This window comes from Muscardinus avellanarius, assembly GCF_963383645.1.
Source record: "Muscardinus avellanarius genome assembly, chromosome: 1".
Taxonomy (NCBI): Eukaryota; Metazoa; Chordata; class Mammalia; order Rodentia; family Gliridae; genus Muscardinus; species Muscardinus avellanarius.
This window is the reverse complement of record NC_137786.1, coordinates 35978885-35998988: the sequence shown is the minus strand read 5'-3', so window position 1 is coordinate 35998988 and position 20104 is coordinate 35978885. Positions and strand designations below refer to the sequence as shown.

Below are 20104 nucleotides of genomic sequence, written 5' to 3'. Positions count from 1 at the left end.
GCTTGAAACAAAAACCATACAAGTTTTCTAAAATTAAGGATATGGAACTCAGCTTGAATGCATTTATTTATTATAATTCCCAAAATAGTTTCCGTTGGTATAACTACTTCTTAAAACCATATTGACATCAAGCTCAGAATTTAATCACAACCAAGCAATTCACAAAAACACTTTAAGCAACAAAACATGCTTAATGGTTCTTTGAGAAAGGTCTTTCAAATATGTGTTATAGGGTCACACAAAACTGTCAGAAAGTGACCCTTACATGCCAACATTCTGTACTCTTTTATGGTAAAACTCTTGACATATGTAAAAGGAAAATGCAATCACATCTGAGGTCCTTGCACATATCAGAATAAAGTCTTTATCTTCCTTTTAAATTTTAAAGGATATTCTAGGTCATTCCTTAGGGAAGCAAAACCATACACACATTTAAGGGAAAACAACTGCCTAGACTTTTTTATTTTTATATTATATACTTCAATTATGAATAAATAAAGCCACAATTTTGTTATATTTTTAAAAGTACCAATTAGTGGGGACAATGGTTGAAAATATTTTCCATTATGTTAGGTTCTCCTGAAGTCACAGTTTTCTGGGTAAACAAATGGTATGTCACTAAAATTTCTAAAATTTTTTCCACTATTATGCATAGTTTGAAATGAACTATAATATTTTGAACTGTAACTTTCGCATCTTAAGTGTTATTTTTCTTTTATTCTTTTGACAATACTAAACTCTTTCTCCAAAAAGTTTATATCTATTTTATAGATATTAGTTTCAGTGTGAATTTTCAACATCTCAGCCTGAACTTGTTTATAAAAAAAATATCCAACATCTGTAACTTCAGCTAGTTATACTGAGAGGGGAGGTTGGGATTACCATAATTTTATTATACCATGTATTAACAATAAACCTTCTCACAGAGAAGAAAATATTTTAAATACCTTAAATCATATTTACAACAATAAAAATTCACATTTCATGCTTTAGCGAGACACTTAAGTCAGCCATAAAGAGGCCCTCATAGTTTATTGGAATTGAGCCCTTCCAGAACCTGGACCCTGCAGTGTGCCAAATAGAAAGCTCTTGCTCTTAGGAAAATGGCCTAAGGTCTGCCATTCTCCTATCCAGTAGAAAAATGGAGGGTGGCTCCTCCCAGCCATCATGTCGCGACCTCCTCTGTAGCTGGGTGGCGACCAGTGTGCTTCAGGCTTCGGGACTCCTGTGAATCAACTTGATTGTCTGCAAAGTGCTTGGCTCCAGCGAGTCGCAGGGCCCAGGCGTCCCTTCTAGAGCTCAGCCACAGGCTTCCCTGGTGTGTCTACTGCACAGGATCATGGAAGGTTCTGAAAACGGTTCTGCATTTCCTTTCCTAGCTGCTATATACATTTTTCGGACACGTTCAGTGTTTCGCTGGGAAAGGTGACTTGCAGGGAGCTCCCCTTGGGAGCAGGCACCTCCCCGGCCCTCCCACCAACCTCGTCCATCAGGAAGACGCCCTCGGAGTCCTGGCCCTGTGAGGAGTCTGAGGTCTCTGATATTCGCAAAGTTCTCAGTGAAGTGGTGTCTGCTTGGGTCAGGCCCATGCCAGGCACACCTGGAAGCAAATTCCTGCCCCCAAGGCCATTCTCACCGAGGTCTGGCAGGTAAAGGAGGGTCTGAGATGTGCTGCTGATCTCCTTCAGCTCCCGGGAGAGGAAGGACCGAGAGTGGCTGGACATGGCCGAAGATGTCCTCGGGCTCTCGGAGCAGTGCTGCCGCGAACGGCCTCTGCGGGACCCACCAATGCGGCAGAAGAGGCATTTGATCTTCTCTATTGCTTTACTGAGCACTGTCTTGCGCAAAAGGATATATATCCAGGGGTCCAGGATGGGGTTCACGGAGGCAATTCGGATGGCCTGCAAATCTGGGTTCTTGCTGATTTCTCGCACCACGCTTGGCTGATACAACTGGTTGACGAACACTCGCACCTGCGAAAAGGGGATGCCCACATTTAGAGTTCATAATTCTGCAGCCTTGGAAACACTTTGACGCGACATCTCCCGGAGCAACCGAGGCAGCTGCTCTCCTTTCCGGGAGTAACTGCCGAGAAAAGTGCAACTTACACATTAAGCCACAGAAAAGTCGCTGGTGGCCAACATGCAACTAGGTGTGTGTTTTGAGTTAGTCCGATGTGAACTGATTTTTGTAGATATGTTATTCATGATGTTTTCCCTGAATGAGAGTACACAGACAATTCATGAGTACAGTCATCTTAAGAAGCATTGTGATGACTTCATTTCTGTGACTGCTTTTGTTTTTTATAATTCTAATGAATTATCTCTCCCCGCCCCAAGAGCCATAATTTTCCTTATTCCAAATGACATTTTATATATTTTAAGTGACACCCCCTTTTTTTTCCTTTTTGAGGTACTGGGGAAGGAACCCAGGGGCATTCTACTGCCAAGTTACACTCCCAGCCCTATTTCTTACTCTTTGTTTTGAAACAGGGTCTCACTGAGTTGCGAAGGGCCTCACTAAGTAGTTGAGGCTGTCCGTGAACTATGGTCCTTCTATCTCAGCCTCCTAAGTGCTGGGATTACAAGCGTGTACCACCACGCCCACCTAGTAAACCAACTAACCATGTAATCATTATAAAAAGCTGAGATCCCTTTATTTTAAATTTCAGAGAGTATATGTGGTATATTTGAACCATTATCAGGATTACGTACCATCCAGAATGACCAGAAAATAATTTTTCTTTTATCTATGACTTTCTTCCCTAGGTATAATAATCATCTAGTGATATCAACTGTTTTTTTTTTCAGCAAAAATCATCTCTCTCTGTGTGTGTGTGTGTGTGTGTGTGTGTGTGTGTGTGTGTGTGTTTGTGTGTGTGTACTCAGGTTTGACCCAGGGGTAGTTTATCATTGAACTATACACCAGCCCTTTAAATTTCTTCTTTTTTGAGATGGGGGTCTCACTAAATTGCCAAGGCTGGACTCAAACTTGTGATCCTCCTGCCTCAGCCTCTGGAGTAGCTGGATACACAGAACTGTGCAACTGCACCTGCTTTAACCAAAACCTCAATTTTTTCCCCTTTAATTCCATTTCTCACTTGGAGATGATATTGCATCAGTCGCCAAACTAGCCTTCTCACCTGTAATTCTTCTCCTCTGCAAATCATCTCTGAACTGCTACCAAAAGATTACTTCTAAAATATATATCTGATTATGCTATTCAGCTGCCAAATCTTTCAGTAGCTCCTTGCAGCTTGCAGACTAGAATTTTGTTTATCTTCCAAGGCAGGGCTCAACTGCCATTCAGTGACTTTACCCTGAAGCGCCAGTTAGAACCAGTTTCTACTATTTGCTTGTATAGCCTTTGAGCCAATCTCCTGCAAAGAGACCAGCGGAGAAGCCAACTCCTTCTAGTGCAGCTTGAACTATTAAAGCAGGAGCCCTGTCTGCCAGTCCACCATGTGCCAGGCAGGGCACCGATCACATGCAAAATCGACCTAGCAACCTCTTTGCTATTTTGGAGTCTTATTTTTAGCAATTCAAAATACCCTTAATAAAATCATATTAAAAGTAAAAATTTCTATTATAATCACTTATTTACATTCTTTCATCATTATGCCATTTAACATAAGCGCTTGCTGTGTTTCAGGCATTTTGATAGTTTCCGGGACAAAACCTTGTATTAGGTGTCATAAACTTTTTGAAGGCAGTAATGTATAATAGTCCAGGAAGGCAAGGAAAGTAGATCAATTCCTACTGCAGAGTAATGAGATGAAGCAAGAGAGGTGTACACATAGGGCGCAGCTAATCCAGACCTGGAGAGCAGGCAGAAAACACTTGCTGGGAAGGGGAGGCTGTGCTGAGTTTTGATGGGTGAGTAGAGTTTGCTAAATTTAGAAGAAAGGAAATAACATTTCAAAGAGGGGTAGTTCCATGTGCAAAGTCACGGAAGAATGAAATGATGTCAACTTCAAGGAATGTTGAATGATTCATTGAAAAGTGCATGGGTTGGTACAAACGTAAGGAAGAGCATCATTTCACCTCTTAGATGAAAAAGCACTTGTTGAGGACTCAAGTATACTCTCAAGCTTACTCTTCAACTACTATTTTTGTGTGTGTGCCTACATTTCATTTCTAACTGTACCAGCATCATGGGTATAAGAAAATCTCATCTGTAATTCAAATAAAAAGAGTGCTTTTGAGATCATTACCATCTGTCTTTGGTAATTATTTGGTCATTATTACTTGCCTTTGGCAAACATTTCTTGGTTAGGGAGAAAAAGAGAGTCTCACAGCTGGGGAAAATAAATAAACATAAAATGGAAAACGAGATCTCACAAAAGGCACACCTGGAGCCTGTATGTATGAATTAGAAGCAAACATTTCTAACTTTAACAAGATTTGAAGACACTGCTGCCTTACCATAAAGTTTAATAGTTTTTTATTGATTCACCAGAAAAGGTTATGGATATATATATTTTTAATTACAACAATGTGAGCCAGGCGTGGTGGCGTGCGCTTGTAATCCCCACACTTGGGAGGCTGAGACAGGAGGATCGCGCAGGTTCCAAGCCAGCCTCAGCTGCTTAGTGAGGCTCTCAGCAACTTAGTGAGACCCTGTTTCCAAATAAAATATAAAATAGGTCTGGGAGTATAGCCCGGAGGTAGAACGCCTCTGGGTTCCACCCCCAGTACCACCCCCCCAAAAATTACAACAATGTACAACAAAATGAAAGTATCAAATGTTTAAAGAAACAAGTTTCATTAATCTGCAATGTTTAATTTATATAAAACTTGGTCCTAGACGATGCCAAATCTGATATCTATCTAATTATACAATGATATTTCTATTTGTTCCTTAGCTGGGATTTAGGTGGTTTTATTGTGTAACTGGGGATTGAACCCAGGTAGATTCTACCTCCGAGCTATACCCCCAGCCCTTTTGAAAATTTGGATTTGAAACGGGGTCTTGCTATGTTGCTGAGGCTGGCCTTAAATGTGCTATCCTCCTGTCTCGGCCTCTCATCTAATGATATTATAGACCTAGCAGAATTTAATTAGCTACAGGTCCATGAGATCCTTCATGAAGAAATTTTTGTTTTTGTCATTAGTTTTGTACTGGCAACTTACTTGGTTGCAAAACCTGACCTAAACTTGGCACCAAAACCTGAACTGAATGGACTATACTGCTATTTATAGTTTTTTTTTTTTAAAAATCCAATTAAAAGAAATATTTCTGTTTTGTTCCAGGGGCACTGTCCCAGTTCTGTTGTGAATATTACATATTTTCTGGCAAATAATAATTACTTTTTCCAGGCGTGGTGACGCACGCTTATAATCCCAGCATTTGGGAGACTGAGACAGGAGGATCACATTTTGCAAACAGCCTCAGCCCTTCACAACTTAGTGAGACCCTGTTTCAAAATAAAGAATAAAAAATAGGGCTGAGGGCTTAGCTTGGAGGCAGAACACCCCTGGGTTCCATCTTCAGTAGTGCAAAAAATGTTTACTTTTTTTTTTTTTTTGGTGGTACTGGGGGTGGAACCCAGAGGTTTCCTACCTCCGGGCTATACTCCCAGACCTACTTTATATTTTATTTGGAAACAGGGTCTCACTAAGTTGCTGAGAGCCTCACCAAGAGGCTGGCTTCGAACCCATGCGATCCTCCTGTTTCAGCCTCCCAAGCACGGGGATTACAAGCGTGCGCCACCACACCTGGCTAAAAAAAATTTACTGTTTTAAAGTTAATAAATTCGCTGGCCAGTGGTGGCGCACGCCTGTAATCCCCGCGCTTGGGAGGCGGAGAGAGGATCGCGCAGGTTGGAAGTCAGCCCGGCTGGCTTAAGATACCCTGTTTCCAAATAAAAATATAAAAATGGGTCTTGGAGTGTAGCCCGGAGGTAGAAGGGTTTCCAGGAACCTCAGTACCACCAAAAAAAAAAAAAAAAAAAAAGTCAATAAATTCTAAATTCTGAAATGTGTCTGGCTCTAATGATTTTAGATAGGGGGTTATGGACCTATAAATCTCACAAAACAGTATGGCAAAGTGATTCCAAGATGAAACGGCCATCTTGAGGTCTAGAAGACAGTTTAATAAAGCATGAATTAGAATGAACAACAGTATGTGATGTCTTCACTTAAAATACCAATGGAAACTATGCTGGGATAATATTGAGACAAGCATGCCTGATTTTTTTTTTTTTTGATTCAGTATAGTCAAATTTATTATGTCAACCTATAATTACAAAAAGTAATAAGATATTTAATATTTGTTGTACTAAAAATTAATCTCATAAGAATTTTACACTTATGTTGTATAGTAATGTGAACTAGACATATTTCATGTGATCAAAGCCCCATAGGGATAGTGATACTATCTAGGATATTATAGGTAGAAACTATTATAACTGGCTAAAATATTCATTCTCACTTTTCTAGTGAGAAAGGAATTTTTTTTTATTTTTTTTATTTTTTATTGGTGCACTGTATTCATACATCATAGTGGGATACAAACTTTTGTAGACATACATGCACACATCGCCCAGTCAGCCCCCACCCGATCCCCACCCCATTCTCTCCCCATCCCTCCCTCCCATGCTTGGCTTAGTGGTTGACATCTAGTATTATAGCAATTTATCCAAAATTAAAAATGATAATCTCACATAACAGTTTCATTTGTCTGATACCAAGCTTTTGATGACTTAAAGATAACATTTCAATATTTCTTTTTGCTTTCTTTCTTACCAGAGAATATTTTTTTCTTTTTTTTTAGGTGAAACTATCATATATTTATTTTTCAGAAAAAAATCTATCCTGATATGGAATATGGACTCTAGATACCCAAAACAATCTCGAAGCAAAAACAAAGCTAGAAGATGTATATTTTCTGATTTCAAACCATATAAAGCTACAATAATTGAAACAGTATAGTACTGTTCTAAAGGCAGATATATAGACCATTGGAGTTAAATACAAGCCTAGAGCTAACTTCTTCCCTATATTGTCAAGTTATTTTTGACAAGGTTTCCACGAACATTTGGTGGTGGAAGTAATAATCTTTTAACTAAATATTGTTGAAACATAATAATTACATGGAAAAGAATAAAATTGGACCCTTACCTAATCCCACATACAAGTATTAACTCAAACTAGATAAAAGACCTAAATATAAATCTTAAGACTATAAACTTTTAGGAGAAAATCTGGGTCATAAAACCTCACAACATTGAAATTGGCAGTGATTTCTTGGATATGATTTCAATGGCACAGGCAACAGAAGAATATACAAACTCCCTAAAAGAATAAAAGAAAATATTGTATATCCAAAGACAATGTAAACAGAGTTAAAAGTTACTAATAGAATTGGATAAAATATTTCCAAATGCTATATCTGAAGGTATATTAATATTCCAACTAGACATCCTAAAAATTAACAACAATAAAGGCAAACAATACAATTTAGAGATAGGTAAAAGACTAACATAAATAATGAATCTCCACAGATAACCAATCTTAGTTGTCTGTTGGATGGAAACTCTTGTTTCTCTGGTTCTGGTGTGTGTTACCTATTTCTTCTTTGTAGTTAATCTCTTTGAGTATTTTCTCTAGCGCTGGTTTTGAAGACATAAATTCCTTCAGTTTCTGTTTGTCATGGAAGCTTCTTATTTCTCCATCTAATTTGATAGAAAGTTTTGCTGGATAGGAAATTTTTGGCTGGAAGTTGTTTTCTTTCAGAGTTTGGAATATGTTACTCCAAGCCCTTCTGGCTCTCATGACTTGGTTTGGGAAGTCTGGAGTGATTCTAATTGGTTTGCCTCTGAATGTCACTTGGCCCTTTGTTTTTGTTGCCTTTAAGATTCTCTGCTTGGCTTCCACATTGGTCATTTTGACAATTATATGGCGTGGGGATCCTTTTCTCGGATCCTGTCTAAAGGGAGTTCTATAAGTTTCCTGGATCTGTGTATCAACCTCTTGCTCTATATTTGGAAAATTTTCTGCTATTACTTCCTTGAAGAGATTGTTGATCCCTTTGGTATCACTTTCTTTTCCCTCCTCTATTCCAATTATTCTTAGGTTAGCTCTCTTAAGATGGACCCATATTTCTTCAATGTCAGATTCCTGCTGTTGGATATCTTTTTCTAGATTAGAAACTATGCATTCATTTTTGGATTGCTCATCTTCTAAGAGCGAGATTCTGTTCTCCATGTGGTCTAATCGGTTGTTTGTGCTTTGAATTGAGGCCTTTACTTCATTAATTGCATCCTTTATCTCTTTTTGGCTCTCTCTGAGTTCTTTTCGAAGCACCTCTATTATTTCTACAGTTATTTTCCTGATTTGATCTTCTAGAAATCTCTGATTTTCTGTTTTATCAGGTTCTGATGTTGTGGGGTTGTGCACATTCATTACTTCAGTGTTATTCCTCTTTCCCATGATTTCGGAGGTTTGTGCCCTCTCTGGGTTCTTCCCTTGGGTCACTATGGCTTCACTTAAGGTGCTCTGGATCTCGAGTCTGTATTATCTCAGACCCTACTACTCCTTTACTGGGTTGTATCACAGAGTCTCCGACCCAGGGAGTCGATAGAGGCTGCTTTAAACTATGGGGGGTGCCAGGTTGCACGCTCTCCTATGGTGTGATATCTCTGCCACCACCACTCCCTCACTGGGTCAAGTCCCAGGAGGCACAATACTGGGATTTCTCCTCTGTGGCCCGCAATTTGACTCACTGTTCTTGAGTACGTAGATATAGCTGTACTGGACTCGGTGAATTCACTGCTGCTGCCGCCGCCGGTGGCAATATGGCGCCTCTGCCACGCCCTCGGCCATGAGGCTGGCGTATTTTTTCTTCTCTGGTTTTGATTTCTACTCTGAATCCCTGCAGCGTGTGCTGAGCTCAGCCACTGGGAGCTTTAAATGCTGTCTATGCCGAAAAATCCCGCCTGGCTGTTCCGCATCGGCTCACCTCGGCTTGCTGTAGCCGTCCGCTGAGTTCGCCGCTGCCGCCGGCAGTATGGCGCTGCTGCTGCGTCCTCGGGCGCGTGTGTCTCCTCTGTGGCTCTGAGCTCTGTTCTCAGTCCGCTTTCTCTCTGGAGCCTGGTGGTTTTTTTGTTTTTCTGGTGATGGTGTTTTCTGGCTATGAAAGGCGCTCTTTTTGTGGTAATGGAGATTGGTTGTTAGCGGGACTCTTAAGCCCCGCTTTTCTTGGTCGCCATCTTCCCGGAAGTCGATTTTTTTTTTTTTTTTTTAATCTTCACAAAAACCACCATGGCTTCTTCCCGGAAGCTTTCCAAGGCCCTCGATGATGCCTGGGAAGTGCGCTGTCTCTCGTTTCTTCCTCAGAGGAGGTGTTTGTTATGAGAGCTGCACGTTTTGCGGAACACCTATCCTGTTGGTTGAGTCTGGTCTGAGCCCCGGTTTCCTGATGAACTTCGTGTTATTGTTGTTGTTGTTTTGTCCTATTAAACTGGATTTCTGCTTAAAAATTCTTTCCAGGTGATGGAATTGTTGGCAATAAAAGCATGAGCTATGTATTTCACCCACGTCCCACATTATGTTCCTAAGGGTTTTATTTGTTTATTTATTATGTTTTGCAGGTCTGGGGATGGAACCCAGGGGCATCCGACCTCCAAGTTACATCCCCTCCTCTATTTTTTATTCTTTATTTTGAAACAGAATCTCACTAAGTTGTCAGGCCTCACTAAGTAGCTGAGGCTGTCCACAAACCGCCATCCTCCGGTCTCAGCTTCCAGAATGCTGGGATTACAAGCATGCGCCACTACGCCCGGCTGGTTTTTTAAAAAAATGAATTTAAATCTGTTCTTGGAGCAGGGCGTGGTGGCGCACGCTTGTAATCCCCGCGTTGGGGAGGCTGAGACAGGAGGATTGCACAGGTTCAAAGCCAGCCTCGGCTACTTAGTGAGGCTCTCAGCATCTTGGTGAAACCCCGTTTCCAAATAAAATACAAAATAGGTCTGGGAGTGTAGCCCGAAGGTAGAAAGTCTCTGGGCTCCATCCCCAGCACCACAAAAACAAAACAAAACACCAAAAACTGTTCTTGGCAGGATTTGCGTGGACTTGAGACTTGAAGCCTCTAGGTGGCAGTGTTGCTCTGCTTGGGAGCTATGGTAGCCCAGTGTCTCCCCTCCCTAAGACGTGCTCTGCTTGGCCATTTCCAAAGCGCTCTCCACCAGAATCTTGGTTAAGTCTGAACTATGCGTTGCTGACATGTTTCCTTGCCGGTTGCTTCTACAATCGCCACAACCTCAGAGGAAACAGTTACTACTGAAAGGAGTAAAATTTTTGGAACAGTTAAAATAGAATGAATTTTATAGCTACTTAAAGGAATGTATCAGGAGTTAGCATTTTATTTTTAAACTTCTGTGACCTTTTAGAAAAGTTAGAGTGTTGTAAAAATCTAATAATGGGATTTCATACTCAAAGGTGAGGAGAGGCAAGAAATCACTTCCTGCCTCACTTCATCCACAGCCATAGTTCATTTTGACTGCTACAGAAGGTAATGAAAAGAAGCTGTAATAATAATAAAAAAAGCTCTATTTTAGAGTTCCACCCAGAGGGGGTGCTTACAATTAGTACAAGCCATAGACGTGGTTATTTAATATTTTTTCAGTTCACAGGGTAGCAGAAAGGTGAGTGTAAAATACAAAAAGCTAAATTTAGGTAAAAAAAATCCTTATTTGAAAATACAAAATATGGATGAGTTTTACTTACATCATATTCTCAGGGAGGTTTATTTGAAGCAGAGAAAAGACAAGAGAAAAAGCCATGCATTTTGTAAGGTTTACATAACTATAGCAACCTCTGCTTTACTTTTTTTATTTTTGTTTTTTTGTTGTTGTTGTTTTGTTTTGTGGTACTAGGGATGGAACACAGGGGCCTTCTACCTCTGGGCTACACTCTCAGACCTATTTTATATTTTATTTGGAAACAGGGTCTCTTAAGCCAGCTGAGGCTGGCTTCGAACCTGCAGGATCCTCCGTCTCTGCCTCCCAAGCGGGGTGGGGGTGGGGATTACAAGCCTGTGCCACTATGCCCAGCTCTCTGCTTTACTTTAAAGGCTACTTGATTTCCTCTCCCAGAAAAGAGGGAAATCCAAACTAAAAGGTAGTACTTCCATGTAATGTGGGAGGTGAAAACACTGTCTGGAACTCTTGTCTAACAGGCTCTATATGTTACATAAATAAACAAGTTCAGGCAGTTTTTAGTGTTGGAAGACAGAGCTGTTGATAAAACAGAACCTCTGAGTCAGAAGAAAAAAAAAACTCACTGAATTTAAACAACGATTCTACTTTCTATTTTAAAAATGGGCCTTTTTTAGAATGGCTATAGATTTCTTCATGAGACATTTTATTAATATTGGCACACATTACATTATTCTACACTTTTTGAAAATAATTAGCACTTAGTGTTCAAGAACAGTGGAATGTAACTTGAAGAAGATCTGATGAATTCACAAGAAGCTGTGATAACAGGAAAGTTCAAGGGAGGGTCCGTGTTGCAGAGGTAAACACCCAAGCTATCAAACGGACCTCTGTTCAAATCTTCTCTGTGTTCCTTACAATTTGTGCATAAATTGTTAAAGTGCTTACTATACTTATAATGTATAGGTTGGCTCTCTTGACTCGTATGTGGAAACTTGGACACTAAAATATACCAGTGATTTAAAAACTGTTGGAAAGTTGTAACTTTGACGTATGATGAATGATGTGGTATTGAAAACATGTACTTCTTACTGAAGAACAACCTGCTTGCAGGGGGTGTTAAACTAAAGCAAAAAACACGCTGAAATCTAGGTCAGACTGATTTAACAATCGACTGTCAAAATAGTAATGCTTTCCAATAAATGACAAGATCTGTAACTGGATTTGTGCATGCATGCGGCTTGTTCCGTTCCAAGCACATAAAAGGAATTATCTGTGTGTGCTCAATTATCTCAATGCCTTGTGAAGGGTGGAAATTGACCCAGCGTTACTAGAAGTTCTTACCACATGTTTTTTTAGGTGAAGGATCATAGATAGCGTTCCTGATTGGGTGGTGGTAAGGGAGACTACATTTCTTGTTTTCCTGGGTCATTAGCTGACTACTTATTGTAGGCAAGTTACTGAATGTCTATTAGTCAATCTCTACATTAAAATTTTATTTCTGGTAGTTTTTTTTTATTTTTAACTTTCATCTTCAACAGGAAACTACAAGAATGACTTTAGCCAGCTATGGGGGGAAAATCTTGCTCAATAAAACTAAGGCTTGACAACTCAGCCAAGCAAGGTAAAAAAAAAAAAGAGCACTGGGCTAGGATACACCCATAGTTACCCAGTAAAACTCACTGAATTAATTCATCTGCAGCTGGAGAAACAGAGGCACAGATAGGGTAAAAATACTGATCTGCTCTACTTTCTTTCTAGAGCTTTCTCAGGACTAAAATGGGATGCCAGATGTGAAAATACCTGACTTGTTGTGTTACTCTGCAGTCTTTAGAGTAGAACTACTGGGTCTGCAATTTCATGTTATCACTAAAAATCTGCTTCTAGGAATTGCCATCTTTTTAACTTAGCTAAATTTATTAGAAAGACAAGTCCTTTTGATTCTGCTGTAGTTGTATCCAAGTTGAGGGCATTACCCTTAGACCCAGAGGTGTCATTTTTCCCCACCTGAAATCCCATGGGCTGTTTTCTGGCCCTATGTCCCATTTGCCTTCAATAAACAAAAGTGTACCTATTCGTGCAGTTTTTATCTCCTTTTGTTGATTGAATGCTAATGATGCCTTTATAGAGACAACTGGTTTATAGTAAACAACCAAATAAACACTCCCAGGAAGCCATTTTTAAAAGGCTTCAATTTCACCAGACCAAGGCAGAAGTTAATCAAGTTGGGCATTCCATTCCTAATAGAGATGGATACTTGTTAGTTCAGAGTTAGAAGAAGGAAAATAAACAAATAAGCAATTAGTATTTCCTTGGCTTGCCTGTACAGGGAGGAAAACGCCTTCCCACATCTTACAGTTTAACTGTTTGGCCCACAGGTAAAATATTTGATTGTAAGCATTATCATAAAGTTAGTACCATAACTAAAAAATTAGGCACCAGAAATGGATCTGGTCATTAACACCAGGGCCTTCGGAATTGTCTTGCTTGTATATTTCTAATGAAGGCAACCCTTTAAAAAATTTATCTTAAGCATATTCATTCAATTTTTCATCCTCTCTTGTTATTAAAAAAGTCCTGGGACTTAGATTGCTTACAAGTAGAAAAATGGGCAAAATGACAAGAAGCACCATTCTCCTATTTACTCCTTGATTATGACCCACTTCAGAGAACTCTGTAGCTTTGGCACAGCACAACTAACTTCCCGACCTTTCTCGATTCCACTCCAAACGCAGCTCTTTTTATGAGACACATATTTCCAGCAACAAATTAAGTACTTTTTGTACTAAATTCAGTATCAGTCACTGTAAGCTGTGGCTTCACTGGTGTCCTGAAGACAAAAACTGGCTGCTTTTCAGTGGTTGCTCATTTTCCTACTATATTGTGTCAAGCTTCCCGGAAGTCCAAGGAATGTACACTTGCTCTGGTCCGTAGCCTTTCCAAAGCATTGTATTTTATACTCCAAAGCGTTTTAAGTGATTCAAAGGGTTTGAGTTCGCTCACATGGGACTAATTACCACCTTTATTTGATAAAGTTAACCTAGATGCTTCATTGCTTCTCTTAGAACTGAAAAAAAGGTTCCACAGCTTTAAAAGTCAGAGTTCAGAAGATTAATTCTAAATTACACTGGGAATATGAGAAATGAAAAAAATGATGTAAAAATAATCCAAGAAAGACCTATCAATGTTTGTTAATAAATTTCCCTTTTGACTCTTAGTAATTGCTGAGTTGTGCATGTGTGGTGGGTAGTATAATTCCCCATGAGTTGCCACTAACTTACATTTAAGAAGATTCTAAAATTTGATTTCAGTCCTCAAAACTAAAGGTGAAAAGCCAAAGTCACTATATTTGTTTTATTCCCACTTTCTCATTAAGTCCGTAAGTTCTTGACTCATGTGATTACCTCTTCGCCTAACCACTTTCAAAGTTCAGGTTGAGATCACTTAATATCTCCTACATACTACTGAGTTTCTATGGAGTGATCAGTATTCGTTGTTAGCTAAAATATGATTGATTCCTCAAATAATTTCAAAGGCATTGTCATAAATGGCCCTGTACCTGAGGGCCAGGTCTACATACCATGTCAGCCCATAGAATGCAATCAGCTTTAGATGTCTCTCCAGATGCTGGAGGAAAACACTTGATCCATAGCTGCGCAAAAATCAATAGCTTCACAAGCTCACCTCCAGCAAAAACACTGAAAAGGTATGTGCATGCTGCTAATCCTTCAGCTCCTGAAAGCAGATTCCCTGTACATAGCAACCACTCACTTGGTCACCGACTGCTCTGTAGAACATGAGACAGAGCCCGGAGAACTCTGGCCTCAGCGGGAGCAAAGTCCTTCCCCCTTAAAGCTCCCTTTACTCTGAGTGGCCACTTTAGATAGTAAGATATATTTATGTGGCTCAAATGTGACTTAACCCTGTAAATTACATTGAGTCCTGGAATGGCTTAAGGTTCTTCTGGCCAATTTACTTCTGTTTATACAAATTGGCAAGATGCTACTGTATGCTGGCTCTCGGCCACTTCTGAGTTCCTTCCATTTACAGTCACTTTTATCAGAGATAAAATATTTTTATACCAGAGGTCCCTGACAGTATTAATAAGGGGAAGAAAAGGATAATAGCCCATTACATTTCTTTCCTCCTGCTCCCAGGAAGCATAAGGCAGAAGCGTCATCTCCTTTTGAGTTGGCATTTTAGAATTTCCAGGAATGCAGTGTTTAGATTAATAAAACTAGTTGCTTTCAAGATAAATTAGATAAGGAGTTATGAATTGTGTTCATCTGCCCATTTGTTTCTGGTGCATTCCATCTTAATGACAGGCAAAGTAGAGACCTAGGTAGTGTTGGAACATTTTTGATAGTTGTATTGGGGACTGAACCTAAGGGTATTCTACCTCTGAGCTAAACTCCCAGTCCTTCTTTTTTCGGATGATACTGGGGATGGAACTACGGGCATTCCACCTCTGAGCTACACCTCCAGCCCTCCTTTTTATCTTTTAATTTTGAAACAGGGTCTTGCTAAGTTACCCTGTAATGACCTTGAACCTCTGATGCTACTACCTCAGCCTCCTAAGTACTAGGATTGCAGGTGTGAGCCATTGCACCCAGCTTCTGTTTATAATGTTATAAAAGTTAAACCAAAGGCAACTTTAAAATGGATGTTGCCTAAAAATGAAGTGTACAAAAACTCCAACACAGTGTGAAAAGCCGAAATTAGAAGTGTTGTAGGGGGAAACTACATGGTATTGCAGGAACAGAGTTTGGAGTCCCCTGGCCTAAGGGTGATACAAACTATAGGACTTTGGCTGGGCAATAAATAAGAACCATCCCAGAGAGAACCTCACTTTTCCTCTGAAGGTACTAGGCCTCTCATGGCTACTGAGAATTCAAATTAATTACTCCATGTACATCAGCCTGTCCATAACTGGCCCCCTCAGAAATCTTGCTTTCCTGGCCTGAAGAAAGAAGGAAGGAAACTGGGTCTAGGTCCTTCCCTGAGTAAGAGTTATCAAGTGCGTGCATTAGGATGTCCTAGCAGGCACAGCATGGTGGAGAGTCAGGACTTAGCTTGACATGTAGGTTTTGCTGGATTATTCCAAGTCACTCTCTTTCCCTGTGAAGTGAAGGAATTACGCTAAAGAGCAACCACTATTTCTCCTTGCTCTAAAAAATCTACACAATTAGCCCGGGGTGGTGGTGCACACTTGTAATCCCAGCACTTGGGAGGCTGAGACAGGAGGATCACGCAGGTTAGAAGCCAGCCTCAGCTACTTAGTGAGGCTCTCAGCAACTTAAATGAGACACAGTTTCCAAATAAAATATAAAAATAGGGCTGGGAATATAGCCTGGAGGTAGAAAGCCTCTGGGTTCCACCCCTAGTACCACACACACACACACACACACACACACACACACTACACAACTGAAGAAAATAAAAGCCCTAAAGCCTTACACAAATCAGCACAGCAAAAGCCCTAGTCCCCTAAGGAATGGTTTACCAGAGAGATCACAGCTCCTGCCGTTTTTTTCAGGCTCTGCCTTTCAAAGCACGGAGGACTAGGCTAAGTCAAGCTACACAGGGTTCCCCTCCACATGTGACAGAAAGAGGGGTAGGTGTTCCGGGAAGACTCAAAGCAAATGTCAGGCAGGGGCTGTCCCTGAGGGAGGGGAACCCAGGCTTTTAGGGGAAAGAAACTCCGGAGATGTCAGGGGGAAAGCACCTACTCGATTTCTTTGGGTAAGGATTTAGAAGGTGGCTGGGCCTCCTTTGAGAGACCATGTGTGGACCCCAACCCCTACCTGGAGGAGACACCATCGCCTCCAAAACAATAGGAAGGACAGGAAGAAGCTGGGGAGAGAGGTGGATGCGGGGTGGGGATGTGGGGGGAAAGGGTCAGAGTGGGGCTCCGCCCCGTCACTCACCACCAGAGGGATGGAGCAGATGAGTACCACCAGCGAGGTGGCGATCAGTAAGATGACCATCTGGATCTCCGCGCCCGCCATGCGGCGGAAGCTCCGGCGGCGGCGAAAGTCGCTGAGGCGCGGCAGGGCCGGGGAGGCCGAGGGGGGGCCCCGCCAGGCGGCCGAGGCCAGGGCGGCGGCGGTGGCGGCCGCGTGGTGCTGCTCGGTGCCCAGCGAGGTGCGGCGCATGAACTGGCGGTGCATGCGGAGCAGCGCGCCGCACACCAGCACGTTGCAGAGCACGGTGGCGAGGATGAGGAAGGAGCTGAAGCCCGCGTACATGTAGGAGAAGGCGGCGTACGCCGTCACGTTGGTGGTCCAGTCGATGAAGCACCAGGTCTCGGGGTACTGGAGCCTGGAGCGGCCGAGGCCCATGTTGGGCAGCGCGCAGAAGAGCACGTTAGACGCGTAGACGGCGAAGAGAGTGAGGCCGGCCAGCCGCTTGTCCACGTAGTGGCTGTAGAAGTAGGCGTGGTTGATGGCCAGGTAGCGCTCTATGCTCATGGCACAGATGATGCTGAGGCCCGACAGGCCGAAGAAGAGCAGGATGAAGGTGCTGTAGTCGCACAGCGCCCGGTCCCCGGGCCACTGGCCCTTCATGTACGTGGCGATGGTCACCGGGCTCACCAGCAACGTGCCCAGTAGGTCGGTGACGGCCAGCCCGCAGACCAGCGTGTAGAAGGTCGTCTCCTTCTGCTCCTTGCGCGATTTGCATAGCACCACGATGGCCACGAGGTTGCCCACCACCCCGAAGATGAACATCACAGCTGGGATGGTGACTGGGCTGTTCAGTCGGTCCGGGCTGGACGAGGCGGACGCGTTGACCCCCGGGGTGGACATGGTGGTGGCGGGCAGTGCGCCGCCGTGGAGAGCTGAGGATAAGAGAAAAGCAAAGGAACGGTGAACGGAAATCACTTGCAAGGTGTTAGACCCGCGCCCCCAAAACAATATGCTGATAAGACCAACTTGATCTTACTTTCTGGACCTCAGCCACGAAACTGAGGCTACTAGAATCCCCAGACTCCCGATAGGTCCTGCCAACAGCACCACTACACTCACATTAATATTTAGAAGCTGATAACTGCATTTCTCTCTTCCTCCTCCTCCCCCTCCTCCTCCTCCTCCTCCTCCTCCTCCTCCTCCTCCTCCTCCTCCTCATCCTCCTCCTCCTCTTCCCCTCTCCCCTCCTCCTCACTCCGCTCCCTCTATCGCCAAGATGAACAAGACCCATCTCAAGGGAAAAACGACTCGCTAGCTTTAGTTTCGACAGACGGAGTCAATAAAATTCTCGCGGAAAACAAGTTTTAGAAGACAATTTAGAAAGCGCGCTCTCCCCTCTGGCTCCCCCCACCCAACCCCGCAGCGCCCGACCACCTTGCTGCTAACCCGGGGGCCACTAGTCCATCTTACCCCGTGAGCTCGCAGGCTCAGTTTCAGATGACCTGGACCAGTTTCCAGCCTCGTCCCCCGTAGCGTAGAATTTGCCAAGCGTTTTGGTTTTTCAAAGCCGGCCCTCGGTGGCTGCCAACCAATTTCTGGAACTGGGGTCAGTGGCTAGCTTTCAAACCCTTGAAGATCTAGGTGGGCAGCAGGTCGCTCAGTGAAGGCTGGTCGCGGGTTTCTCGTTCGATTTTCTTTCTTCAAAGACCAATCCCGGCTTTGCAGACTCCGCAGGTCGCGTCCTCCGCCCAGGTGTGCAGCCGCGCGCAGGTGGAGCGGAGCCTCGGTCCCGGGTCCTGGCCGCCCTCCTCCTCCTCCGCCGCGGGCGGCTACCGGAGCTGGCGGCTGTCGCGGAGGCCGCTCCTGATGTCCTGGGGGCGGCTCGGGGTCCACTCAGCCTGGGGCTCTGGCCTGGGGCTGCTCATCTTCCTTTCGGGCTGCAGGGTTTCAAGCTCGGCTGTGGCCCTCCCAGCCTCTGTACAAACTTTTCTCCTCCTTCTCAAGTTTCCCCGGAGGAGGCGGAGGCGGAGACTGAGCGCTCGCGGCCGGGCCGCCCATTGGCTGAGCTGGAGTGGGGCGGAGCGCATCCTCCATCCCCGGGCGGGACCCGCCAGATCTACCTACCGCGCGGCCGCCGCGGTCTCTAGGGGCCTTCCCGCCCTCGGAGGTGGCGAGAGGTTCGCGGGCGGCTGGGACCCTGGGAAGCCCTGATGCTCACCCGGGCACCCTCTTAGCCAGTCCTGAGCGGGCCAGGCGGGGAAGGTCTCATCCCCCCCCCCCCCGCGCCGAGCGGGCTATTTCTGGAAACCTTCTCCCGCTGGCTGCAGCACCTGGCTCTTGGGGAGAGGGGAGGGTTGTTTTAGCTCGCTACTCTGGAGCGGCACAGGTGGAAGGGGAGGTGGCGTGTGTGCGCGAGCGTGCGCGCGGGGGTCTCGGATCCGACTAGGGTGCGCACGCGGGCGTGGTGAGTGGATGGGTGGGTAGGTACCAGGCTTGGGCGGGGAAACAGCGAAGAATCCATCCTCTTACCATAAAAGGAGTTCGTTGGCAGTGCCCTGGCTCTGCTGGATGCGCTTGGTAGGGCACCTCAGGCTGAGAGGAGAGAGAGAGAGAGAGAGAGAGAGAGAGAGAGAGAGAGAGAGAGAGAGAGAATGAATATGAATATATGAGAGAATATGCAGCCTCTGCGTGACCTGGTGCAGGTGGCAGCAGAGCCTTGTAGCTTTGGGGAGACGTGGCCCGCGGATACAAGGAGGAGAAGGGAGTGGAGGGCTGACAGTTTAATTGCGAAAACCATTCTCTCCCTTTGGGGGAACTTCTCAAACCAGGAAGAACCCGGGAACCAACCGGCATTGAGCCTGTTACGTTCGCATTGGAGAAATTCACCGTGAATCCTTTGCAGCTAAGCGTGGCAGAGCATGGTTGTAATCCTGGTACTTGGGAGGCTGAGACAGGAGGATCGCACAGGTTCAGAGTCAGCCTCACTACTTAGCGATGCTCCCAGCAGATTAGTGAGGCTCTCAGCAGCTTAGTGAGACCCTGTTTCCAAATAAAATATAAAATAGGTTTGAGAGTGTAGCCTGGAGGTAGAAGGCCCCTGGGTTCCATCCCCAGTACCACAAAAAAAGAAAAAAAATGATATATAAAAAAACGAATCCTTTGGAGAGTTAGAAAGGGTTAGGGATTTCTTTCTTCACTTTTTGTTTTTGTTTGTTTGGGGCACTGGGGATTGAATCTAGCGGTCATTCTACTTCTGAGCTACACCCCCAATCCTTTTAATTTTTTTTTAAATTTTGCAACAGCTTGCTAAATCGCGGAGGGACTTGCCAAATTGCTGAGGCTGGCTTCCAACCTGTGATCCTCTTGTAAAAGCCTCCCAAGTGGGGAATAAGAGCACCACCAAGTGGTTTGAAAGTCAGGTGATTAAAGGGATTTCTGTGGGCGTCACCACAGGGTATTTACCTGGTCTTATTCTTTGAATTACAAATGGTTTGTTCCTGTTTGCTGGGGAACAGTTTTTCTGTGTATTTATTATTCTTCA

General features: G+C 43.7%; 1 protein-coding gene across 1 annotated transcript; it reads right to left on the bottom strand.

Annotated features, from left to right (window-relative positions):
* Window positions 1-1382: 1382 nt before the first annotated feature.
* On the bottom strand, window positions 1383-17463 carry PTGER4 (prostaglandin E receptor 4; the record flags this gene model as incomplete). The annotated part of the gene is made up of 2 exons (XM_080710569.1): window positions 1383-1973; window positions 16585-17463. The coding sequence occupies 2 exons, from the start codon at window positions 17461-17463 to the stop codon at window positions 1383-1385; spliced, it is 1470 nt and encodes a 489-aa protein (XP_080566695.1).
* Window positions 17464-20104: the final 2641 nt, after the last annotated feature.